This window comes from Melospiza melodia, chromosome 13 (assembly GCF_035770615.1).
Source record: "Melospiza melodia melodia isolate bMelMel2 chromosome 13, bMelMel2.pri, whole genome shotgun sequence".
Taxonomy (NCBI): Eukaryota; Metazoa; Chordata; class Aves; order Passeriformes; family Passerellidae; genus Melospiza; species Melospiza melodia.
Genome location: NC_086206.1, coordinates 14,825,584 through 14,852,000, shown reverse-complemented (window position 1 = coordinate 14,852,000; position 26,417 = coordinate 14,825,584). Strand labels below are relative to the sequence as shown.

The window sequence follows — 26,417 nt, the reverse complement described above, 5'->3', positions numbered from 1 at the left end:
CTCCTTACCACTTTGACTTAAGGAGTGGATATGTGTAAAACAGTAGACAGACACTAACAATGAATAATTAAAATGAAGTTAATAACAACCAAGGATCTAAGATCTGAAGAGAAATTATTCACTTGGAACAGCTATTGCCACATTTAATCTTTCACAATAAAAGCATATGAATAGGAAATAAGTAAAACTAGCTCTTGGGCACAGAGTATTGCCCCTGGCTGGTTCATCATGTTCACAGAAAAGTATGTCATGTGCTACTACACCCAGACGTTTGGCTGTGGTGCAAGGGGCTGGATCTCTCCGTCTGGGAGAACAGCACTCTCTGGAGCACATTGAGGGAAGAGCAGGAGAAAGATGGGAAGCTTTGAATTCACTAGGAAGAGCACAACTATTCAAGTGCTGAAAAAATCCCACCTCCAGCTCCCACAAAGGTCTTGGTCACTTGCTTTGCTGGCATTCTTACTCATCCTGTACAAGAAAAATGTCCAAGAGTTTTGGCTAAATAATTGTTTGCAGATGATGCTGAGCTGAAGACTGTAAATTCTGCTTTCTGAGGAATAAAAGCCCATGAGATGGCTATGAAATTAAATTGCTCCCTAGAGGCATGCAAGTAATGCAGCACTTGCTCTGGATCATCCAAAGATTCCAAAAACTCAGAGCTTGTGCCTCTCTCCCCAGTGCCCACACATGACCTCAAGTAACTAGTGTTGCTCATAATAGCAAAGGGATCCAGCCAACTCATGCAGAAAGAGCATCTTTTGCAAGAAAAAACTTGGGATGCAAAGTAGCTCCTAGGAGGGACCAGGCTGGAGAGGAAGGTTGGTTTAGAAATTACAGTAACATGTCAAGATGGTGCAAACAGGCATCAGGCTCTCCCACCATCCCTATCCTCCCACAAAGATTAGCCACCTTGGTCCTCCTGCACACTGAAGGTGGAAGAGAAGCCATGGACAGATGTCTTCCTGCTGGAGTCCCTCTACTCCAACATTAGCATGTAGCAGAGTAAATTATTTCTAAAAGAAAAGGTCTGAAGCTTTTCACGCCATTTAACAGTCAGTCTATGTGAACTGCTCTACTGTAGGCTCTGGGAGGAAGGCATCCATCATGAACAGGCTAGAGTTTATCTGGCTTTCTTTGTTCAGGGCGAGTATGTGTTCTCAGGGTCAGAGCTGTCCTGCAGGGTCTTGTACTGAGGTCCAAACCCTTGCAGCCCCAACACAGCCTGGGGGTCGGCAAGCACAGCACCTCCTGAACTCTGTGGGAGCAGGGCCTGCTTGCTTCAAAGGCAAACTGTACCCGGTGTTTATACCAGCCTACAAGGCATGAAAAGGCCTAGGAGGTCAAATATCCACCACTGTAATTTCAGGCAGGATCAAACAGAAAGCAACAGCTGGGCTGAGTGAGCAAGTCCACGTTTAATTACAAATGGTTTCGGTAATAAGCAAAAGCAAGAACAAAGCCAGTGAAAAACCTCTCTTTTTCTTCCTGGCTTCTGTTCAGGCTGTATAGAGACAGCTGCCTAGAAGAGAATCTCAAATAAGATCCACCAACTACATTTTTTCTATTTTCAGGACTGCCACAGCAGCACTGTTCCCTGGGCAATGCCACCGTGCTTTGACAAGCACCAAGGATGGACAGACAGATCACAGCTACTCCCACTGCAGGGCTGGGTCTGTGCAGGGCTCTCCCAGCCTGGAGCTCAACCCAGGTGAGTCTCACAAGTACATGCAAAGAGTCATTTTGCAGTAAGCTGCTTGAAGGATTTAATTTGCTTTAACATGCTCTGAATATGAAATGCTGCTGTAAAACGGGATTGCTAGCTCAGAGATGATGGACCCTGCTCACAGGTCCTGCCTGCCTGAGAAGACGGCAAAAAAAATCTCTTGGAGTACCAGAATTCCCACTGATCCCTCCATCAGGTCAATGCATTTCATTTACAGCCAGGATCTCCTCTTGCTTTCCCCAAAAGGTCCTGGAGCAGTGGTTAAGGATAGGAAATGAGCCTAAGACACACAGACAAGAAGGCTTAGCTGGGTGGGTGGAGGGCTTTTTTTCGATGCTGGGAGCCTTCCCCCCATTTATTGGGGCAGCAAGTGAGAGGAAATCAGTGTGTCCCCTCACACATCTGATACCTCTGATAGCATCAGCAAGACCCTTAGAGAACCCAAGAGCACAACAGAAACTGGAACTGAGTATCAGAACCCCAAACCTCTGCAACAAACCCATACCCACTGCTGACAGAACACTCCCTAGCTGTGTCACAGGGGGACACGGTGGGAATAATGTGAAGGCTGGGAGACCATCACATCCCTGGGAACCAAGGGCTTCTGACCTTTCTAGCAAAGCCTGCTGAGAGAACTGGGTGGGTTGTTTTGTACTCCTGGCTTTAATTACAGCCAAGTGTTTAAGTTATTCTCCTCCAACCACCCCCATGTCCCTCACAAGCACAAATCTAGCTTTTTATAGCACATCCGGTATGGATGTTAAACACATTCAGGAAATGCACTTTCAGCCCCAAACATCCCCTCCCCTGGACCAGCCAGGGTTTGTAACACGGACACGCGGAGCCGGATGTTTGGTTTTGTGACCGTTGCTTTTCTGGGTTACTTCTGTCTGTTTAGAGAAGGGAAATTCAATAAATGCAGGGCAGGCTGGCTGCATTCAGAAATGATACATGCTGCTTGCAAGGTGAAGAAAGAAAAGCCAGATGGAGAGGCCACTATTAGCTGCTCAAATTCCCTGCACACAGGGCAAGGCTTTTTTTTTTTTTTTTTAAATAGCTGACAAAGCTCCTGGGGGCTGACAATGGCTCACAGCACAGTGGGTGTCCACAGGCACAGCTCAGATCCCAAAATCATGTTTTTCACTGCCTTGTGGCAACAGACTGGGGCACTCCCATAATGCATAAGGGAAAAATGCACCCTCTCCCCTAAAACTTCTATTTTAAGTAGACAAAGGGTGCAAAGAACTGTCAGGCTATGCCAGGCTCTGTCGGTCCCCAAGCACTGGTCTGGCATGTCACCAAGGCTTGTGACTCTTTGCTCCAGAGCAGCAGGGTCTAGATAGCTTGGCTCAAGTCTAAAACTCGACCTTTGTAATTTGCTTGACATATGGGGCTTGCCTCTGGCTTTAAGGAATACCACAAGCCTGCTAGTAATTTTCTCACCTGAAAATACCCTGGCTACCTTCCCAGCTGGAAGCATCTTCCTAAGGCCAAAGGCAAGCATGTTTGCTGGCAGTCTCAGGGATCAGTCTCAGATACCAGTCCAAGACTCTCAGATCAGAGGGCCCATGCTGGCCAGATTGCCCCAGAGAACCTCCTGCTAAAGCCTCAAGAGAGAGAGCTGGGCTGTTCACACACTGCTCCAAACAGCACTGCTGCTCCTCTGCCATAGGATCCCTGCACCAAGCCAGGATGCACTGCAGGAGGCTGTGAAAGGGAAGGCTTTTGGGGTGTCCTGCATTGGGGTTTGGTGCTCTGGAGAAAGGCAAGACACACAAGCCCAGGATATTTTTCCCCACCCTTCTCCACAGCCAGGTCAACTCATGTTCTGGCCAAGCAACTGTCAGTAGGACATCACACATCAGCAAGCTGAACAATGACCTAATTAAGCTGCTTCCAAAATAATCTCACTGAAGGAAAGTTAATGTCCTTGAACTCATTATTTCTTATATTGATTTTTAGTCTACTTTTTTCCATATCTGATGTGAATTCTTCAGGTATCTGCAACATTGATTCAAACTGAGCTGTGGCTATTACTGCTGAGCAATCCAAGCTCCAGCAAAAGCAACCATGCCCCTTGGTAATGACCAGGCTGCAGAGGTCCACTGGCCACCCAGTCCTCCCCTGGGCCTGTAGGGAACAGGAGGAAACAGGGATCTCTGCTGAACTGGAAGGTGAACAGCCCCTGGAGCTTTCCCAGGGGGCTGCCAGACCTGCCTGCACTCAAAGCAGCAGACTGGAGGGCAGGTTTGAAGACATGGGACCGCCAGCAACGTGCACAGTGTGGAGCTGCCCCAGCTACAGCTGCCACTCAAACAAACTTTGGCCACCAAAACTGCACAAAGAATGCCAGCCCAACCCAAGGCAAGTTTTCCAGCACAAAACCCTGTGCACAACGCTTAGGTTACAACTGATGAGCTCTGCAGGGATGAATCCTTGTGCAGTGTGAACAAGAGCATGAAGGCTGTGCTCATCTATGCCTTCATTCACTCAGAGAGCAGCAGCTGTCAAGGGTTGTGCACAGACAGACAGACAGACACACACAGTGCTTTCACTACCCTGAGCTAAGTACAAGCTGTGCATCACTTAGCTGGAAAAATGAGTGACAATCCAGCTGCAGCAACTGAATAACAGCATCCCAGGGAAAGGCAGCCTTAACTCACACTGCAGAATTGCTCTAAGCTCACAGGAAGGACAATGTATTTATTTGATGGGTATTGTTTCTGTGTGATCAAATCATATGCAGCTTAGGGCTTTCAAATATCAATGCAAACAGCTGAGTTAAATAAAAATCATCACTGGAACACAGAGGCATCTCCTCTATTCCTAAGAAGCTGGTGATCTTCCAAGCTCATCAGGAACCAGACTGGCATCTCAGATGCACAGGGGACCCGACCTCCTTGTATCTTTGACAAGCATTATGATAATCTCAGAATTAGGTGTTAGAGCTTGAACAGAAAAGTGACAAATCCACATCAAAATGATATTAGAGAACATCAAAGAGGCAAAGCCATCTCTCATTTAAATGCTCACCCAAAGTCTCTAAGAAGCCACAGGCCAGCCTGACATGGCTTTTTATAGCCCTGAGAAGCACCTGTCAAAAGAACTGCAGGCAATCTCAGCAACGTTCCTTGGCTACCTGCAGTTTCATCAGGCTGCTTGAGACAGTCAAATCACTATTTCCTTACTGGGATGAATGATTTATGAGGATTAAAAAATGTGAGCCTGAACCTATGAAGTGAGTCTCTGGAACTCACAGGCTGCCTCCCCCACTTGCCTCCAGCCCAAACCATCACACCTTCCAGGCCAAGTCCTGCTCCCACTGAAATACTGCAGAAAACAAACACCCATTAAATACTGCAGAGCTGCACTGCTGGCTCCAGTGCCATCTCTCTCACTGAGGGCCCATACACGGGCAGGGAAATCCCAAACTCACCCCGAGACTGTCGGCAGGGAAGCTGGAGCTGCTGCCTGCAGTTTCTCTTGCTGCTTCAGAAAAGATTTAGCTTCTTTTGAGTTTGAGTCTACTTCTTTAGTCACCCTGTTGGAGGAAAAGAGAAAAAACAGAGGGTAAGGAAGAGCTGTAGTCAACAGTAACATCAAAGATCCATCAAGGAAACACAGAAAACAGGTACAAGAGTCTGCACATCCCCTGCACAGAGATCACCATCAGCTGCAAGCTGAAGAACACACATCTTGTTAAGATTTCATTCCATTGGCAAACCCTCTACAAGCATGGCAGAAAAAAGAAAAAGAGTAGCTAATTAGAGCTGGGGGAGGAGGGGATGTTTTTTCTTTCCAACAAGCTGGAATGCTTATTCATTCAAACAGGCCTGTGTCACTAGCAGCTACTAAATGCTCTCCTCAGGTCACTGGGGGCAATTCCAGACTCTTAATTGGGCTCTTGATTTTCTCATTTGTTGGTCAGTGAGGCAGCTCTTCAGCCACCCATGTCTCACAGCCCACGGCACACAGGCTTGGCAACATCTGCAACCCAAAGCAGAGCATGGAAACTGGCTCTGGGGATGGGCAGTGGGAGAGAAAGCTCTGACAAGGCAGACTGTAGAAATTTACTCTCATTTTCTAGTTAATTTTTGTTTGAGGCCCCGAGGGTGCAAAATATTGAACTTCAAAAAATTATAAATCAATATGGCATCTACAGCGGGGAATGAATTACAAACATGAGAAAGAATCTCTAGAAAACCACTCAATAATTAATTGTTAGAAAACCCCAGCTACTTTAGCCCCCTCATTTACCATGACCTGCCTCCAGCAACAGGCTTTTCACGCTCTCAGTAGCTCTTAATGAGGCTGCCCTCATTTGCCAAGCTAACAATTTTGTTCCCATGGAGCACAAGCCTGTGAGCCTCTCCCGGGCCCTGCAGCTCGATGGACACAGAGGCAGCCTGACCCACAGCTCAGCTGGCACAGAAGAAACAATCTCCATCTCACCCTCCTGCACCCTGGGCCTCAGGTTGTATCTGCTCTGTATCTGTGCAGGCTCATCCCTGGTCTGCACCATTTGCTGATGAGAGGCTGAAAGCCTGGCTGGCCATGGGATCTCCCCAGCTACAAATCAGGCTAATCACTGCTTGCTTCCCACCCACCAATCCAACCCCACAACTTCCATGAAAGAGCTGACTGACAGTCATGGAGAAAGCCCAGGAGCTGCAGCCCCAGACAGGTTTCTGCTGGGCTGGCATCAGGTAAAGTGACACAGAGTTATCTGTTAACCCTGGAGGCACTGATGTCCTGAAATCTCACTTGCACACCACTAGTGCATCCACATCTCCATCATGACAGTGAATCAGCATCTGAAACTTCCTTCCTCCTTCTCCACAGACTGCAAATGCAGTGGAAAAGGCACAAGAATAAATGCCTGTGCTGTACAACTGCTCAGCCTTGCTCTGCCAGTGCAGGAGGAGATTAACCCCATTTCCCCCTGCACTGTCACATGCCTTTCAAACCACAGCAGTCATGTGGATAGAGACAATCCCACACTGGGAATACTTAGAAGTGTTTCCTGATCAGGTTGGTAAGGGAAGGGGTAGGAAAAGGAGAAAAGCACTTCAGGAAGAAAATAAAACCTTGCTACAGCATCATCAGAGTTCACCCCAAACACACCACCCAGTCACAGCCCTTGGCAGCAGTGGTCATGTCATGTAGCAGCCATACACCAAAGGTTACCCTACATCCATGGATTTCATTAGACAGGACAAACTTGGTGTCCTCATGCAGCAATAAGACAGCACTCCCCCAGCCACGAGGCTGGGTTCAGATCAATGCAATCACACAGTCTATTTATTTTCAAATGCAGCATCTAAACAGCCAGCTCTGAGCCCTGCCAAGCTGGGAGGCAGCACCCTCTCTTGTGCACTCTGCAGTGCTGGCTCCTGGCAGGGTCCCTCTCCTCTTGTCCACCCCTGCAATGCTGTGCCACCCAGGGTGCACCCCTGGCATGCAGAGAGCACCTGAGACACAGAGAGAAACATCAGCACAACAGGGAGCAAGTCTTCAAAGCCAGTGGCAGAGCTGAGATCTCAGCACTGGGCCCTTGGCCTGAACCTCCTGTGCATCTTCAATCCTCTCCAGCTTGGAGGAGGACATCAGAACTAACCGATGTCTCCCCTACCAGCTGAGGAAAAGAAAGGCACAAGGCTAAAACGAAAAACAGCTCTAGGGATTTGCACTCCCACAGAGTTAGCACACTCTTGGCTGGACCAGCAGTACAAGCCACAGCTCTTGGAACAGGAGATGCCCAGTCCCAGAAAGGGTGAGAAAGCAGAAAGCACACGATGCACAGGCAGGGCGGCACAGGCCTTCAGGGACAGACACTTCAGCCAGCCAGGGGCACAACAGGTTCCTACCAAGGGTTTATTTGTGCTTCTATTCTCACAATCTCCTCCACCTCAGAGTACCAGTAACAATGGCTGGGCACAAAATACAACACTTAGTTCCATTTTCTTTGCTCCCCTTGGCCTGCCAGCAGCTGCTTTAACACACATTTTTGGAGCTGTCTACTGCAGAAATTCAGCTGCAAAGCTGCATGCAACCTGTTCCACCAGGACTGCCCAGCTGGGGACAGAGGAATGCGACAGAAATGTAATTAAAAGTGACCTTTCAAGGCAATTCCATCACAAGACCCACTTACAGCCTCATAAACTGAAACAAAAGCTGCTCTGAGGCAGGCTGCTGCTGGGCTGATGCCAGCAACTCCTGCACCACTCCAACAGGAATGATGGAAGAGTATTAAGGAGCTTTACAAGGTATTAATTCAGGTTTTGCACATTTCAACCTTTCCCAGATCCCAGGCCAGGAAGGAAAAAGAAATCCTCTGGTCTGCATTATCATGGGAGACAATAACTCTCTCCATGTAGAAACCAAAACAAATCTTGTTCTTCATGGGGAGAAATGGGAGTCATTAATTCAGCTGGAAGAAATCACAGTCATTACTAAGGAAAATTACAAGACCTTTCACTTTTAAATACTTGATAAATAACTATTTGCCTGACTGTTTACTGGGATGCTATTCACACAATGTAATCCAGGACTAAACATGAAAATAAGTATATTGTCAGCAATAAAACAAGTAGCTAGTGTCTCACCCACTTGCAGCCCCTGTAATTCACACACAAAGCCACTCACTCTCATCACTTTGCCACAGAGATTTCATTACACTGCTATGCTATTAAATTGCATAATAAGACTTCCAAAACACAGAACAGTTATTAATTTTCTGGACCATGCCAGAGCCTGGTAGCACAGATGATGCTACTGTACAAGGTGTTGTGCAAGTGTAAAATAGAAATGTCTTCCATATTTAGAAGTTATTATAAGGAAAACATGCTAGAAACTGGATCACTGAGTGCCCTGAATACTTACAGATGTCCTTTCTAAGACCCTTCATCTCTGAACCAAGCTCCAAGGGGTACCCAAACATTCAGGCATGGCCATACCCACCCAGCCTGCTGGTTTGGTGCCCAGTGGTGGGTGTGTGAGCTCCAACTTCCACTGAAGAGCTTATCACCCATCCTTTCACAGTTACCAACTGAAATGCTGCAACCCAGGTGCATGGAGAAGGCCCCAGGTTATGTATGCTGGGCACAAACCACATGAAGACACCACCTGCTGTCAAGGCTGTCCCAAAGGGGTTCCACAGAGCACTTACAGATCTGAAATGTGGCAGATTAGTTTAAGAGCAAGTGGTTGATCTGCTCCCAGCAGTGCCCTTAGCCACATAAACTGCTACAAAGGAGGAAGAATTCATGCTGGAATGAGCATTATGCTGACAGCTCCAGCTAATCTGCTGAAGGGGATTAAACCCAAATTTAAACTCAAATTACTGGTTCAGTGGCAGAGTGAGTCTAGCACACCAGCTTGTCTGCTGCACCCTGGCAGAGCTACCAGGGAGAATCCCAATCCATCACACCATGGCACAACAACACCCACAGCCCAGGACCTGCCCCAGGGTGGTGCCTCCACTCCAGCACAGCTGAATCCAGTCCTGCCAGAAACAGAACTTGTGTAAGGGATGCCAAGGCTGCAGAGTGCCAGCAAAGTGCCCAGCTCAGCAGTGAATGCAAGGTGCCCTGCAAGCCCCTGGAGAAGTGCACCAGCAGAGCTTCATCCTTGCACAGAGGGGAAATGGAGGCAGGACAAGGGCAAGCTGGGAAAGATAAACAGGCATATCAAGAAGGCTTGCTGGCTAATTATCTGTAGTCTGCTGTGTAACAGCAACCTTATGCATCCCAAGTGCCAAAATCCCTCCAATTTACCCCCAGGTGGCTCAACACAGCTCCATTCTCCTAACCAAAACACCTGGTGCACATCAGGCTGAGGAAACACATGTTGGTATTTGGGTAGAAGGGGACTTGGAGCAGAAAATACAGTTAAAATCTTTTCTCACAGCAGTACAAAGTTACCCTCTCCCCAGCCTTCCTGCTGAGAAAGGGAGAACAAGAGTGGAAGCTGTGGAAAATGCCAGCTCTCTTTAGTACTCAGGACACTCTCCTCACTTGGGAAACCTGCCCCAGTTTAGACCTGACACAGTTACAAAACTTTCCACACTATCTTAATGTTAGCTCTCGGGAATCACAGACCAAGGGAGACAAAAATGAGGCTAATTACCCTTTTTCATTATTCCCCATTTGTGTTTCTCAATAAATAGTCCTTCAGCCTTCTGGAATGATCACTTAAGGAGAAAGTAATACTCATCTACAGGGGTTTGTTAAAAAAATTAATCCCTTTTGAGCTGAAGAATAATTTTTCTGAATATTATTTGATGGACTTTTGTGCTTGAGCTGAAGAATAATTTTTCTGAATATTATTTGATGGACTTTTGTGCTTGAGCTGCAATGTCCCAGGTGCCTTCCACAGACAGATACACGAGAGGCAGATCCTCCAGCCTGCAAGAAATGCTGGAGTGCACAGGTTCAGCTCTTTGCAGGAGGGAATTAGGTCCTCACACAAGTGAACCTCCAGACCACATCTGCCTGCACACTGCATATGTATGTATTTTATGTTGAATTACCTGTGTAGAGCACAGAGAGCTAAAATTAGTATGTCCCCATCACTTTTCTGATTTCAAAGTAAAACATTCCTTTTCCCCCTTTCAGAAAAAAAAAGAGCATGAGCATTCCTCTTCAAACCAGGTGGGAGAAACTTTTCCCTGGGAAACTCAGCCTATTCCCTGAAGCAACACAGACAAGACCAAGCTGGAATAACTGATAATTTTGTAGGCTGACTACACAGGCAGAAGAAGCTGGCTGGTTTCTAGACAGAAGCTGTTGGCTGGTTTCTAAAAAGAATCAGATGTGATGAGAGCCCTCCTGCAGCCAGGCAAGGGCCAAGCTGCCTGCCTGGTGCTGCTCCTCACAGCAGGTGTGTGCTGCTATCCAAGCAGTCAGCCCAGGCTGCTTCTCAAACCAACTCACCTGAAAACAAGCAAAGGTGAATGGTATTTTAACATCAATAATGCATAACCTTGTAAGCCTTGAAGGAAACAACCAATTTTCCATTATCTCCTGCATGACAAAAACTCCTTGAGAGATGCAAGGAAAACATCAGTGGATGGACAGCGCTGCCTCCTGAAATGCTGACCAAGCTGTCAGGCCCTTTTTGGACTTCTGCTTGCAGCTTCTGCAAGAGGCTCCCTAAACCCAGAGGGCAGCAGCACTCAGTTATCAAACTCCCACTGGGGCTTGCAATAGGTAGACCATGTCAAACGTGGCTCCCTGGAGAACCTGACCCACAAGCCCTGCCCTTCACCTTGTTGACTGCAGCTGTATTCACCCCACTTCTGGCACCTCCAAGTACCAGGTTTCTTCCTGCTTAACTGGATAAATATTCCCTTAGCCAGCTCCATTACACTGCCTCAAAGTCCCACCATACATTAGCATGTCAATCTTTGAGGCATCCCTGTGTTTTAATTTGTACCTCTCAAAAGGATTAAATCAAGATTATGGAACACACCTCTAAGCTGAGTAATCCAGGTGAGCAGATGAGCTGCTGCATGTGTGAGTGTGACAGTCCCCCATTAATCAGGACCTGCAAATCCCCTGAAAGCCAGACAGATCCCTGCACCCCTCCAAGGCAGCACAGTGCTCGTGCCATGGATGCCTCTCCTGCTGAAGGATGGGAGTACCACAGGTATGAAGAGCCAGGGGTTCCAAATTCACTCAGAGCTATGAACACTGGACACAGAGGTTACACAGATCATAACAGGAGCCAGCACACACTACAAAGCAGAGGCATCCCCATGGGGGAAAGGCCAGACTAAGCTTGGCTCAGTCTGTAAGGTGTTAATGAGATTGTATGGCAGCAAACAGCTCTGCCTCCCCTTCAGGCTAACACAGAATCCCTCTTGCTTCACCATCTCTTAGTTACAGGAAAAAAATAATGCATCTTGCAAGCTGCACTTTCCAGCAGCGGAAACCCCAGGCCCAATGCCTGCAAAGCAGGCTCTGCCAGCATCTCACCAGAGATCAAAAGCCCTTTTCTGAGCCTGGAGCTGTCAGGAATGAGCAGCAGCTTGGAAACAAGGGAAACAGGCCAAGCAGCAAAATGCTGGGAGTGGATCTGAGGCCCCTGAGATGAAGGCATGAACAGAGGGACCAAAGAGCCCCTTACTAATAGCAGAAGAGCTCCTGTGAGACCTGAATAGGTCAGTAAGCATCTTCTGTGTTCAGATTTTTAAAAGCCAGGAAACTACCTGATAAAGAAACTACCAGATAAAGATACAGTATCTTCTTCTGGGAAAGGGTGTGATTTTTATTGAAGCATTTCCACACTGACTTACACAGAACACACATGGAAGCACCTGAAGATGAGACAATGCAGTTGTCATCCAGTTCCCAAAGCCAATGCAGCACCCAGACACCTCAGGTTTGAAAGACCCAGAAATGGCCAAGTTAATCTGGAGGTCAATCCATCATTTTGGAGATGCTTTGAGACTCCTCCTACCTCTGGAGATCCCAGCTGAGCCTTTTTCATCACACTGATTACCAGCAAAACCACACAAATGAAAGCAGCATAGATAAATTATTTCCTTGAAAGCAGAGAGCCACATTAGAAGCCAAAGGTGACTTTCAGGTGGGCATCTGCTCAGTCACCTTGGGAGTTTCAAAGGCATGTTGAGATAAAGGAAGACAACAAGGGTCAGCATGTTGGTGAGGGCAGGGCTATTCAGCAACACTGCAAGTCACAGCCCCTCTGAGCAGAAGCCTCATCTGCACATCTACTAATGAGAAAATCCTGATTAGACACTGTTGATTAGCCCATTCCCCTTTCCCAAGCACATTAAGCAAACCATAACACGATTTATTTTAGAAGCAAGTGTTCTGGCTTAAAGTCCTGGCTAGGTTTGATGTATATGAAGTTACAATTTCTGCAGCTGCCTCTGAGAAAGGCAAATGGCTCACAAGTGAACCAGCACACTGCACAGCTCCTGCTCACACTTTCTGACCTCATCCCTGGGCCACCATCGTGCCAATCAGCATTGAACAATGTTAGTATACCCCAGGGAAATTCTGAAGCATCAGGGAATGGATGCACACAGAGGAAAGGTTATCAAAACCAGCCCCTGAGACCCTGTCATTCCTGAAAGGTAACGTATTTTCACTTAATGGCTTCAAAAAAAAAAATCAATAGTTGTTTTTTAAATTGGAAAAAGCCAATATAAACAGTGGATAGCTGAGGCATGCTTTGACCCCTAAAAAAAACAACAGCATAAGGGCAGAAACAGGCTGCTGCCTACACTCCTTTATGCCAAGATCAGCATTTTGGTGCTTGGTGGTAGAAAAGCAACCACTCACTTTTCAGTCTGCCACCTCTAAACAGTGGTCACATTCACGTTCCAGGTAATTCTGGTCAGTCTGATTTGTCTTATGGTCCCACAGCATCATCCCCATGCTTATACACTTCAGATTAAATTTCGGGGAAAATATTAAAAGCCGAGGGTTTTGCACCATGCAAGCTTCCTTTAGAAAGGGGTATGTCACCAGAAAGTGGCAGGAACACATTTCTCTAGAACACCTCAGCCAAGGAGGACTGAGGATAAAACCCTACTGACATCTGGCACCACCAGTCAGCAACACAAAACAGAAGTCCTCAAGGAGTGGCTTTTCAAAGGGCCACTGAAATTAATTTGTCTTGCTTTTCTTAACAATTCCTTGCTACTGCAATCAAAGCCATTGCAAAAAGCACATCAAAAAATATGAGTGGTTCCTTCCTCTGCTCCTATTAGCTCAGTTCACTGTCTTCCATGTCTGGCCTGACAACACCCAACCACCTCATCTGGTGGAAGCTGTGTATCATTTGCTCTCCCCCTGGAGAAAAGGCAGGGCTTTCCAAATATCAGGCTGCACGACAGACATTCTGGTAATGCTCACCTGCCTTCTCACTCACAGGGTACAAGCAATACAGCAAAAGCTTTTTCAGAAAAGCACACATGGAAGATATCAAGCATATCAACCTTGATCTGATGTGCACCACACCACCTTACAACATCAAGAGATGCCCACCCAAATTCCTGGTCTTTCTCCTGATTTTAAAAGCTACTGTGCCTCACTCAGCATTGCTCAAAACCCCATGAGCACACAACAAATGACCAAGATTCACACCCAGCAAGAAGTGTGAGCATGCTGCCAAGCCCTTGCATTGATTCACCCACTGAGATCCCTGAAAAGCTCCACAAGGTAAGGACAGGGTTAATGGTGTCACAGGCTCTCTCACTGCTTGTGAGCCTGACAGGTCTGACTGGGCCATGCTGAGAGCACAGAGCAAGAACACAGAGGGACAATTAGATGTTTTAAAAATTACCCTCTGTGCCAGCTCTAAATCTTGAGACTTGTGGGAGTCAATTCTCTGCTCTTTTTACCCATTCCCCTTAAATACATCATCAGCATCAGGATTTTCCTTCCACTCTTCTTGCTTTCCAGGGAAAAGCAGAAGCAGCTGCTATTGCTCAGACAGCTACCTTAACTGTCTTCAAAGCAACAAAACAAGTGACAGACTTGGCTAACCCCTTTGTTTGCCAACTTTGTCACATTTGGTTGTCTTAGTAGCCATGTAAGGAGCAGAGAGGACATCACAGCCACTGATAAGGAATCAGAGCCTGAGCAAGGACTGTGGAAAGCTCAGGCTGTTTTCAGGTGTCTGTTTCTCCTGCAGCCCTCTTCCACCTGCTATCTCCAAAAAGGGTCTGGGATCAAGTGGTTGAAACTGGAAGAGGACAGCAGATTCAGAGCTAAAACAGTGAGCAGTCTAGGACATAGCAACCAACAAGCACACAGGTGAGCTAAAATTAATAACAGAAAATCAATATTTCAGTAAGGAGAGGCAGCATAAAGAAATCCCAAAGCAGCAGTACTGTACAGCTGCAGAGAACTGAATTATAACCTCACCTCCACTCTGAGGTCAGCACTTGTTGGTGCAAAGGAATAAATCCGTCCTTCACCAGGTCTGCACAACTCTGCTGAGGAGCTCACCAAGGTGAAGAGCTCAGCAGCCCAGAAAACACCTCAGACTGGGCTCAGTCTCACCATCTCACCCAACCAGGCCTAAGGAAAACCTCAGTGACCTCATGGGGCACCATCCATGGTCTGTAGCTGTGCCTGCACAGGTCCCATTGTCAATGGCATTCCTGCACAGAGACTTGGGGCACTGGCCAAGAAAGGGCTTTCATTAGCACAGGCAAACCTCCTGCCAAGAACCTGCTCAGCCACCTCCCTTCACTTTTGCTTCTTCTGCTCAAAAGTCATGGACTTCACCACTAAACCCCTCAACTTAAGGTACTCAAATTTCAACTTGCAAACAATCTCCTCTGAATAAATCTTTCCTGAATCCTTGACATAGGCTGAAAACCTGTGAAGCAGCAACACAGAATGAGCAATGAGGTTTTGTCCAGGTACATCCTAGATGATAACCACTTACAAACAGTAACAGATGATAATCAGGTTCTTTTCAACCCATACTTCAGCTGTGGCAGATAAAGTACCAAATTCAGCCAGTATAAACCTCAGTAATCACGACACTAATTTAAGCTTATAACTATTTGGTTATAAATCTGATACCTCAGGTACTTCTTTAGCACTTTTAAGATGTAATAGCTGCACTGTGAACCATCATGTTCCCTAACCCAGAATAAAGCTGCCTCTCAACTCTGCTCAGCACAGGGACCAGCACAGTTTGTTTCCTCAGAGCACAGAGGTCACACAAGTAAGAGCAGCAACCCAGGGGCTGTTTTAAGTCACAAATGTGGTCTCCTACACAAATCAATGACAGGGAGCCCCTAGCAGAGATAGGAGTTCATGTCTCACATAGAACAGCTCAATACACTGTTTTGACATGAGTTTACCAACCTTTTTTTACAGAAATACATGAACTTTAATATTCCTGAAATCCAGCAGCAAGTCACACACTCAGTGTGGAGCCCACCTATCCTTGTGAGAAAGGAGCTGTGACAGGAACACCTCCCCATTCACAGCTTTGCTTTGGGTTCCTTGGTTCATGCACATGGGGAAGCAGCCAAGGCACTGAAGCAGCACAAGGCACAGCTCTGCCAGCACAGCACAGCACCATCAGTGCAGCACAGCAACTCTGCAGCAGCAGGAGAGCATTCCCACCACAAGAACAGCCTTGTAAAGCTCTGGCTATAAACCACACAAACCATGTGCAAGCAATACAAAGCTCCTAGTCTGGAGCCTGGAATCTGGAACTTGGAATCTGCAGCATGTGAATAAAGCAGGGTGCTGAACACAGGCCTCCCATTCCTGAATCAGCACCCAAGCCATTACTGCTTTAACTTAGTTTTGCCTTCCACTAGGCAAATTAAGGTAGAGAAGATGTTTCAAAGTAAAATCTGTTTTTGACAGCAATCAGTAACCTGACTCTGCTCTTCCCTCCCAGGCTGTCACACTGACACCATGGGCGAAACCAGCTCCATGTATGTGAGCTCCACTCTGCTGCAGCCCCAGCTGGACACAAAGTTCACTTTCATGGAAAGAGCACAGAAAAATCATTCTGATGCACTGAGCACAACAGAGATTTAAAGAAAGCCAAGGACCAAATCCTTTTGGAGTGCTAAAGAGAAAACAAGCAATTACAAATGGCAACAGTTTTTCCCTGGCACTGGGGATGCAATTCCCTATTAAGGCAAACACACGTCCTGCACTGTGAGGCAAGTTCATAAACCAGAGGCTTCAAAGGAGTTTCAGTCTCTTCTGTCAGGGAGAAATGCCTTGAACTTCCATTTAGATGCTGAATTGCCTTTGCAAATTGCTCTTGCTGCCCACAATTACAGCCATTTGGGTGACAGTCACCTGCTGCTCCTAATTTGTTTAACATTAGGGAGACAAGAAAAGCAGACAAAAAAGTCCCAACTGGAAAGCACTGCAATCAGTTTAAGATTGTTTCTAGTTCCAGGATTCAACAGCTTTAGTTTTACAAGGCAAAATTATATAATGTATTTTCTTAAATTAGAAAAAGCCACTAAATTAAAATCTTCGTTTGGTCATTGTTAATTCTTAACACTCCAAAGCTGAAGTTCAGCACTAGCAACTGATACAAGCATGGACTCATCAAAACTGAGTGCAGCAAAAACCTACAGGGGAGCTGACAACACAAAGCCCCTTTACCATTCCAGTATAGCCCTGTAGCTGGAGATCACTTTCAAACCACTTCTGCTACTTCAATCAGGCCAGAAAAATCATACCATCATCTTACAGGAGAAAATAAATTGTTCTGCAACAGGAGATCAGGGCTAAATGATCTTCTGTTAAGAGCTTCAGTGAGCAGACTGAAAATCTGTGCCCTGAATCTTTCACTGCTTAAACACTGATCTAAATTCTTCTCAAGGTTTCAAAAGAGCATCACTCAACAGTAGCCTCAAACCATTTAGAAAGGCAAGCAGCAGAGACAGCTCTCAGTTCAGTTCCTTCAGAGCAGAAATGCACACACACACCCCAACCGTGTGGTGGCCTTTTATAAGCAGTGATTTGCCAGCTGCTTCCCCAGGCAAGGAAATGAGTGTTGGTTATTCAGGGCATTTGCAGATGTTGGGGGGTGCAAAGACACCTCCTGCCAGTCTGAGGAAAGAGAAACCCTCTGGGCCTCACCTACTGCCATCAGGGGAAAGCACCAGCAGCTGTGAGTAGCAAGCACACCTTGTACCCTACCCACAGCTAACAGTGTGACCCCCTTAAAGAAGCAAGATGTAGCAAACAACAGAAAAGAATCAGTTTTGCACATCACAAAGATCAAGGGGGCCAAAAACATTAAAGGATTTTACTGTTATCAAAGAGCTCAAGAACATGATTTTGTTGTAACTCTGGTACCAGCAGAAAACAGAGCTCCAGACCTCACTGCAAACCTTCTGCTGCTGCTTCTGTAACCAACTGATTTAATAACTACTGTAAACAAAGCATGCATTAGCCTTGGTGCTTGCAGAATTACAGTCTCATTGTCACCCAGGCTCCAGCTATTGCCTATTTCATCAAAACTTGGTAGAAATTTCTGCTGATTCCTCTGCAGTTTCCTAAGGGAAACAGTAAGCACTGAGCAGTACAAAGAACACTAGAAAAGGAACTGGTGCAGGAAAATATGTCTTTGTCTTAGTTACAGCTCTTAAGAAACCACATATAAGATCCTGGTGTCAAAAGCATAAAATCAGTGACTAGAATCCATGAGCAACTTCTGTTCACATAAAGCAATGTTTCACATAAACCAATGTTTCAAAGGCCAGTGAACAAAGTGAATGAAGTCCATCAGTGAGTGAGGGGTATTCCTATTCCTATGGTCTGGCTTGCCCAGGGAAGTAGCAAAGTCTCTACTATGGCTCACAGCTCTCCTCAGATTTTTCAAACAGCTCAGGCAGCAGGGCTAGCATGAAAAGCAAGAGCAGCATAAGCCCCAGCTCTGCCTCCTCCTGCAGATTTAGGCAGGGCGAGTGCTACTGCTGGGAACTGCTGCCCTCTGCTGTCACAGCAATCGGGCCAAGTCACTCTGACAAAACCACATTTACTGCTACATAGAAATAACATCCCCAGATAAGAACCAGCAGTTCACAGGGCAGTCAGATTTCAGATGGGTTCAGCCAGGCCCCTCAGTTCTGGTTTTACACATTTATCAAACACCTGGCCCTTCCTGCAGCACAGCTGAGAGGCCTCCTGTGAGCCAGACTCAGCCCAAAGCAGGATTTTACCCAGCCCATCCCCTTGGCTGCAGCTGTTTCAGAGGCAAAAGCACTCAGCTGTTAGTCTGCTCAGAGCAACACCTCTTACTGCCTGCAAATCTTTATTGTGGATTGTGAACATCACCAGGAAAGTGCCAGCCAATAATCCTGCCTGCAGCACAGAACCTGGACTGGGCTGAAGGAGTGAAATGTGTTACCCTCATCCTTGTGGGACCAGATGTGCTTCCCTCCTTGTCTCAACCTTCCCAGTGACAGAGCCACCAGGGAGCTCTGCCAACCATTACAAACACTGGCCAGATGGAGAAGCCTAAGTGAATCTGAATTACATTTATGAGTGCTATGAAGTTGAGTAAAGACTGAGGTCTGTATATAAGGATACTCTGCAGCTCTGATGCAGGAAAATTTTGGCCTCATTTTCCCTGAGATCTCTATGTGCTCACAATAAAAGAAAGAATCAGTGTAAAGAACACCCACTGTGCCTCAGAGCCCAGCTCCAGCCTGCCCCAGCACTCAGCTTGCACTGGGCCCACAATGGACACATCACATCTGCCAACTTACTTGATTTCCTCACCAGCAAAATCGAATGTTTTGGTGATTGTCACTTTTCCTGAATCTTTTGGCTTCTCCTGAGGCTTATTCCCACTGTTCTCTTCTTCAGTCTACAAAATACAGGGAGGAGAAAGCAAAACAATATATTTGTGGAGCCAAGCCAAATTATTATTCCAAAGGGCCAAGGGCCCAACACAGACCTTGGGTAGCACTGCAATTCAGAGTGGTGGTCACAGCAAGTCACCCACAGACGAGGCAAAAGAAATAAATAAATTTCATTCCACCAGAATGAAATTCCCCATTTAGGTTCCAGGCTGCCATTGAAGCTCTAAGATCAAAACAAACTAAAACAAGAAGTGAAATTGTAATAAATGCAGGAAGGAGCAAGAATACATGGCAGTGGTTCAGAAAGCAAAAGCCTGGAGATTTGGTTCTCTCAAAGTGAATTCCACTAAAGTATGTTTAATTTTACTCAAGAACAGAGAATAACAAAACTCATCAGCAGAAAAAGCAGTGCTGATCTCCCTACTTGTCAATAACATCTCATTTATTTGAGAAGGAAAAATCTTTATCAAGCAATTTGTCAGCAGTGCCTCTTAATTTACTCAGTCACAGCTACAGCTGCTAAAAGGATACATAAAAACCTCAACCACTGTAGGTTACCACAACAAAACCCAAATTCTTGGTCTAAATCAACCACACACCACAGAGATCTTCTGGAAGGCCATGCAAGCCCAAGAAGTTCACAAGGAGAACAGAGGAACTGCATGTCTCCATGAATTATTCCAGGCTATGGAGGAACTTTCAAAGGTATCTCACATTTTAGCAACCTGCCCATAAAAGCAGAACTGCTCAGAAGAAAATGTTCACTTCTCTTCTTCCCTCTGACTCTACAAGTAACCCCCCCAGCTGCTCAGGCAGTACTAAGGAGAAGCAGGAGGGCTGAGATGAAAGGACTCTCCTTCCAAAAGCTGCAATCAAACACTACAAAACTACACTTGCTCCACAAGCTCCCAAGAGTCATGGAAAGAAGCTTCACACAGTCAGAACTGTACTCACCAGGCAGACTCCTGTCTTCTGTTAACAAACATTTATTGTGGCTGACCATCTAAAAAACCCCACACTGCTAATTCTAGCAACAGAGGCTCACTTGTGGTACACTCTTCCCTTCTACCACCTAAAGCATGAAAGGTTTTGACAGGCAAACATATGCACCTGGTTTTACTGAGGACCAAATCCTTTCTAACAGCTACCACACACTGAATTCTCTCTCCAGAAAAACCTCTGCACATTGAGAGCACCTTACTGGGGCTCACAAAGGACACAAGAAAGCCAGATTCAATCTTGTTACCAACGTGCAACATGCAGCAGGTTCCAGACCTCCTCCATGAGGATGGAGGCACAGAGAGCCCAGCACAGACCCCTCTTGTTCCCCCACTCACACAGACACACAAATCCTCTTTTTAAAAATTTTTTTTTAAGCATCAGGAGAAGCACAAGCCTCAGGGAGAGCTGTGCCCCCATGCACAACTCAGACCAAAGCTCTTCATTCCTGTATCAGGAGGCATCCAGGCCCAGGAAGGGAAGCCAGCAGGGCTGTGCTGGACACTCCAAGATGCTGACAGCTCCAAAAGCAGCACCACCTTCACATTTGGAAGGAAACCAGCACCTTGCAGCCTGTCCCTTCAGGGGATGTGAGTCTCACAAAGCAGAGGGGGCAGGGGCACCCCCAGCCTCTCCCAGCTCTGCCCAACACCTGACACCAGCCAGGACCAAGGGAGAATGCTCCAACCTCCAGGCCCTTCCCACCCTCCCTGAGTGCAGGCCCAGGGCCCCCTTACCTTCTTGATTTGTGTCCCTTGTGTGGCAGCCACAGCTTTGGGCTTCTGTCCTACATCACTGAGGAAACTGGCCCAAAGAGCATCCTCTTTCTTTTTTTCTTCTTCTTCTTTTCTTCTTTTTATTTGCTCTACATCATCCACTTCCTCCTCTTTCTGCTCCTCTCCATTCTGCTGGGCCTTTTCTTCCTCTTTCTCATCTGCCTCTAACAAGAGACCTCCTTTCTTCCTCTTCCTGAAAGCAGATGCCAAAAAAGAAGAAAAAAAAATGTATATGGAGCTGCTGCAACACTATTCCAGAGATTAACTGCAAGCTTGGGTGAAGCAACATAATATTTCATATTTTTACTAACACATCCAATTTGGGAGGCTCTCTCTTAACCTTGGAGTGTATGTATTTTATTTAAAGATGCTGCTGCTCAGAAAATACAGTGGGACTGATGCAGGCAGTGCCCCTGAAGTGAACTGGCCCCTTTGCATGCATTTCTGGGAGTATATAATGTGCTGAAACACTGGTACATGTTGGCCAGTGGCTGCCCCATCCCTGGAGGTGTTCAGTGGCTGGATGGAGCTTTGAGTGACCTGGTCTAGGGGGAGGTGTCCCTGCCCACGGCAGGGGTGGAACAAGGTGGTCTTTAAGGTCCCTTCCAACCCAAACCATTCCAGGGTCCTGTGGTTCTGGGATAATGCAGGAGCCAGGAGGGGAGGAGGACCTGGGCTGGATAGAAACCAACCTCAACTAAAGTCTGTATATGTTTATATCAACGTGACAAACCCCGTCTGTGCGTGCCTTGCGCTGAAGAACGTTAATATAAACAACTCCTGCTGGGGAGGCTTTTCAGACACGTTGTCTGTCGGGCCGAGCTTCTCCGCTCCTGCCCCTAGCCCGGACCGCAGCGCGGCGCTTCCCGTTCCCCGGGCCGGTTCCCAGGGCCGTACCTGCTGCCGGGCCGCCGGGGGCTCCTCCTGCCGCGGGCCGGCCGCGGGCTGCCCGCCGGCTCCTCCTCCCGCACCAGCTCGCTCTCATCATCCTCGCTGTACTCCGCACCTGCAAGCACACACCGTGAGCGCCGGGGGCGCCGGCAGCGCCGCCTCCCGCCCGCCGCCACTCACCCGAGGGCACGTAATCGTCATCGTCGGCCGAGGAGTACAGCTCCTGCTCCTGCTCCGACTCCGAGCCCGACATGCTGCGGCCCGGCCCGGCCCCGCCGCCTCGCTGCTCCCGCCCGCGCCGCCCAGAGCGCCGCCGCCGCCCGCGGGCGCCCCCTGGCGGGCAGGAAGAACGGCCGCGCCTCCGGGGCGGCGCCGCGCGCGGGGAGCAGAGACGAGAGTCCGCCAGCGGCCGGAGCGTCCCGCCCGCTCTCCCAGCGCTCCTTGCGGCCCACAGCCGTTCCCATGGCAGCGCGGGGTCGGGGCGGGGCCCGTCTGCCCGGAGACCAGCGCTGATTGGCGAAAAGCCATGTCTATCACCTTACAGCGCTTCCCATTGGCTGCGGTGGGCGGAAGGGGCGGTGGCGGATGGCGGCGGGGCGGGTGCGGGGATGGACGGCAGCGAAGCGGGCGGCGGTGGCGGGGGGCTCCTGCAGCAGATCCTCAGCCTTCGCCTGGTGCCCCGCGTGGGCAATGGCACCACCACCTATTCCAGCCCGCTCTCCACTTTCCCAGGTACCTCCCTGCCCGGAGCGGCCTCCGCCCGCCGGGGCCGCTGGAGGCCTGCGGGCCGCGGGCCGCGCTCACACCGTTCTCTCCGCAGAGATGTGGTACGGCGTCTTCCTGTGGGCTGTCGTCTCCTCCCTTGCCTTCCACGTCCCGGCAGCGCTGCTTGCGCTCTTCACGCTCCGGCACCACAAGTACGGCCGGTTCATGTCCGTGAGCGTGCTGCTGATGGGCATCGTGGGACCCATCACCGCCGGCACCCTCACAAGTACGGCAGGGCCGGGGGCTGCGGGGATCACAGGGTAACTTCGGGAGCGCGGGGCATGGCGGTGTTCCGCGGGATGGAGATTTCCCTTCTGGCTTTATTTCCCCCTTGCCGCACGTTTGAAAGGGTTGGACCCCGTGTCGGGCATACCAGACGTGCCCAGCGGGTGCAGAGCCAAGGGGCTTTCACATTTCTGAGCGCCTGGAGGAAAATCTCTCCGAGGTTTGGTGTCAGTGCCCAGACCTGGGTCATGTTTGCAGCCTGTGGGATCTTGTGACAAAGGTGTGTCCCAAACCACCCCAGCCCCCACAGCTGCTGGAGGCCCAGCAGAGTTGCAGCACCAGTTCTCCCATTGCCGCCTGCACGCTCTGGTTCCTGGCTGAGGTTTGTCAGCCATCCCCAGCCCGGCGTTCCTGCCTGCTGGCGAGCAGGGAGAGGTTCCGACCCTGCTGTTCCCTGTCCCAGCCTCACATCCTGAGGCTCCCCCTCATCCCTGTGCACAGCAGCTGTCTCACATTCATGTCTTGGCTTTTCCCCCTCTCCACAGGTGCTGCCATTGCTGGAGTTTACAGAGCTGCAGGGAAAAAAATGATTCCCTTTGAGGCGCTCATTTTTGGCGTGGGCCAGACCTTCTGTGTGGTGGTGGTTTCCTTCCTGCGCATCCTGGCCACTCTGTAGCTCCTCTGGAGAGCACAAACCAGAGGGGGAGCACAGGACCTGCTGCCTCAGAACAAAGCACAGGGAGCACAGCTCCAGCCTTGTGTTTCTTCTGCTGATTTAAGGAATTGGGACGGCTCGCTCTTGCCTCCAGCCTGGCTTGAAATTTTTAAATTGTGAATTTTGTTACTTTTTGGTAACATTAAGTGCCAAGTGAAGCTTTATTTCTCTGGAGGGTAGGAAGATGGCTCCCAGAGGAGGAGACCCAGGTACCTGTCACCAGTGATGGACTGTAGTAACAGGACATGACTAAAATGGGGCACCAGCTGTGCTGGGGCAGGAACAGGACCAGAGTGACATTGTGTCCTCAGAGCTCACTCACCACTTTGTTGCTTGGTTTTAAGTGAACCTGAAGCTCTTTTAATGCCAGTTTTTAAATTAAAAAATTGTTTTCTTTCTGGCCCAAACTTCTTAATACCAGGTGATAGCCATAGTGGATTTGGGAGCAGCAAAAGGAAAAGTCATTTTAGATGGATGAGAGTGCAGATTTGTGTCTGGGAGCTCTGGCTGTGAATGCTGCACGGGGGAAATGACTGGCATAAAAGAGATTTTGTGAATTTTATTACAGCAAAGCTCTTCTGGCCCTGTGAATGTTTTGCCCAGAGGCAAAGCAGAGTGGAATGGGCACTCCAGAAATCCCAGGTGTGCACAGCTCTCCTCAGGCTTTGAAGGAGACTTGTGTTTTCAAAGGCCCCTGTTCTCCTTTGACTTGCTGGGGCTGTTCATGTTGGTGTGCTGGAGCTGGGTCCCTGCTCTGGTCTGGAAGTGGCACTTTTATCCAGCTTGGATAAAATCCCTGCTGGGAGCTGCCTGGCCAGGCTGGGCTGTGACTGGGTGTCCCCAGTGCAGGGACTGTGCCACAGTGTGCCAGGGCTGGGAGAGCTGCAGGGCTCCTGGCAGGAGCCTGGCTGGTTCCTGTGTCCATGTGAACACAAATCAACCCTTCTGCACAGGCAGCACTGTCTCCTCATGAAGTGTTTTAGTTTGTTTTGCTTTTAAGTGACTTTTAACTAATTGGTAGCTCTGCATTGTGCCCGAGTTGTGCTGCATGGCTGGGGCACTGGAGCAGCTCCCTGGGTGCTTCCTGGGGCTGGGTTGTTGGGGAAGCTGAGGTTGAATTCCAGGATGTGGCTGGGCAGGGCAGGCACCCCCAGGGGTTTGCTGTGCTCTGTGTGTGCCCAGCTCACACATGTGGGCTGCAGAGGGAAGCACTGTCTGTGTCCAGCCTTTCAGGGACAGTTCCCATCTGTGTGTTCATTGAACTCCTCTGGTTTCCAAATCAGTCCCTTTGGTACCTGCAGCATTTCCTAGGGCCATTTATCTGCCATCTCCTCAGTGCTGGAATGACTGGAGGTGGCACTTAGTGCCATGGTCTGGATGATGAGGTGGTGACCAGTCAAAGGTTGGACTGGATCTTAGAGGGCTTTTCTAAACTAAATTGATTCTGTACCCTTCAACAGGGCACTGTGTTTATCATGGAAAAGGGTTTCTCTGTGCACTGACTCCTCAGGAGTGGTCTGTCAATGGTGGGAGGTGTTTTGCAGGAGCTACTGACTGAGATTACTCTAAATTTTAGCCTACGTTAATTCAGGGAGTATAGATGCGCAGTTTAGGAAATAATTTAATGTGAATCCCTCTGCTTAGGTGGGTGAGGTCCAAGTGGGGTAACTTATACTAAATCCTGGATCTGTGGAGAGCCCTGAGTGCTGTGCTGCTTGCAGAGAGCCAGTCTTCCTGCCAGGGCAGAAACAATGAAAAAGAAGGAATAAGCTTTCTTTCTTTTCCCCCTTCCCACTTCGGGTTTCAGCATGTGTACAGAGTGCACAGTTTAATTTACAGGAATTTTCCTGTGTTTTCCTGGATGGATTAAAAGTATCTCATGGAATTTGAATAGGGTGGGTCTGGCTTTACCTTTCAGGTGACAGCAGACACCAATGTCCTGAGCAGCTGCTGTGCTCTCCTTCACCCTGCACTGGTGCCTGGCACCACTCAATAGCCATTAAGCTGATTGCAACTGAGAAAGCACTTTATCCATGTGCCCCATGCACAGCAAGAGGAGGTTTCCTTGCAGGAACAGGGCTGAGGGGTGCAGGACACAAACGGGGCTGTTACAGAGCTCAGAACAAGTGAAAACTGCTCAGCAAAGTCACTCAGTGCTGGGTGAACTGAAAACCTCCCATTTTCTGTCTCTTGGGATCTCTGGGAGTCTCTCTTGAGGGGGTTCTGGTTTACTTGAAGAGTTGGCAGCTTGACCCTGTTTGGAGTGTTTGGAGCTGGCAATGTCTCTCTATACCTGGATGCTGTGAAATTTTCAGGGAATTCTTGCATAAAAGGTGAACAATCAGCTGATTTGTCTGGACACATGAGCACAGGAGGCAAGTTCTTTGTGTCACCTTGGTGCTCACAGAGCATCCTGCACTCTGCTGGCTGCTGCTGGCAGCCTCCCTCTCCAGTAAAACCAGAGCTGAACAGAAAGGAGGAGGAGCCTTGAGCTGAAGCACTGGTGGCAGTTTCCTCCCCTCATTGCTTTGGCCTTCCCTTTCCATTCCTTTATTGCAAGTGAGCCATGTGGAAGAATCCCTTCAATTTTCATCAGGTATTGGTAGACTTTGCTCAGTCAAACTTGTTGTCAAAAACTGCAAAGAGCTGGCAAAAACATCAACACTGAGGTGTCCTGGGCTCAGCAGTGCTGTGAGCCTCTGCTGGGGAGCCCAGCCTGTGTGCTGGTTAAGGAAACACCTTCTGGAGAAGCTGCCCTGGAGGAACACCAACACATGCTGAGGCTCCCTGGGTGTGACATCCCCTCTGCCCCCACCTGGCTTCCTCTTGCACACACCTGCAGCTGTCATGAACAAATCTTTGTATGATTGAAAATCTGTACATTTTATTTTTCTACTGACACTCCTAATCCTCGTGGTGATTATCAGTAAATTCTGTAACTCTTGAGGTGAATCAGTGTTGTGTGTTTCTTCTGCAGCA

At 48.4% G+C, this 26,417-nt stretch overlaps 2 protein-coding genes across 3 annotated transcripts in view; one reads left to right on the top strand and one right to left on the bottom strand.

Annotated features, from left to right (window-relative positions):
• The window catches only part of CFDP1 (craniofacial development protein 1), a 59,511-nt gene extending 37,473 nt beyond the window's left edge, over positions 1-22,038 (bottom strand). The window contains exons 1-5 of one of the 2 annotated variants that reach the window (XM_063167865.1): positions 21,914-22,038; positions 21,740-21,848; positions 20,804-21,035; positions 18,972-19,072; positions 5,160-5,264 (exon numbers count right to left, since the gene is read on the bottom strand). In XM_063167865.1, coding sequence (XP_063023935.1) covers positions 5,160-5,264; positions 18,972-19,072; positions 20,804-21,035; positions 21,740-21,848; positions 21,914-21,986 — 620 coding nt within the window. In that variant the 5' untranslated portion in view covers positions 21,987-22,038. The remainder of the gene's footprint in view (positions 1-5,159; positions 5,265-18,971; positions 19,073-20,803; positions 21,036-21,739; positions 21,849-21,913) is intronic. The other variant, XM_063167864.1, reaches the window with a different exon arrangement.
• Positions 22,039-22,341: 303 nt separating this feature from the next.
• On the top strand, positions 22,342-26,390 carry TMEM170A (transmembrane protein 170A). The gene is made up of 3 exons (XM_063167863.1): positions 22,342-22,465; positions 22,554-22,724; positions 23,269-26,390. Exons 1-3 carry the CDS (start codon positions 22,342-22,344, stop codon positions 23,397-23,399), a joined length of 426 nt encoding a protein of 141 aa, XP_063023933.1. The 3' UTR covers positions 23,400-26,390.
• The last annotated feature ends 27 nt before the right edge of the window (positions 26,391-26,417 follow it).

What these genes read in the sequence shown, in the direction of transcription:
- TMEM170A (XM_063167863.1), top strand. Translation starts at nt 22,342, where the DNA reads ATGGACGGCAGCGAAGCGGGCGGCGGTGGCGGGGGGCTCCTGCAGCAG. An exon ending in CCCGCTCTCCACTTTCCCAG is followed by an intron (nt 22,466 to 22,553) that starts GTACCTCCCTGC and finishes TTCTCTCCGCAG; the next exon opens with AGATGTGGTACGGCGTCTTC. An exon ending in CACCGCCGGCACCCTCACAA is followed by an intron (nt 22,725 to 23,268) that starts GTACGGCAGGGC and finishes CCCTCTCCACAG; the next exon opens with GTGCTGCCATTGCTGGAGTT.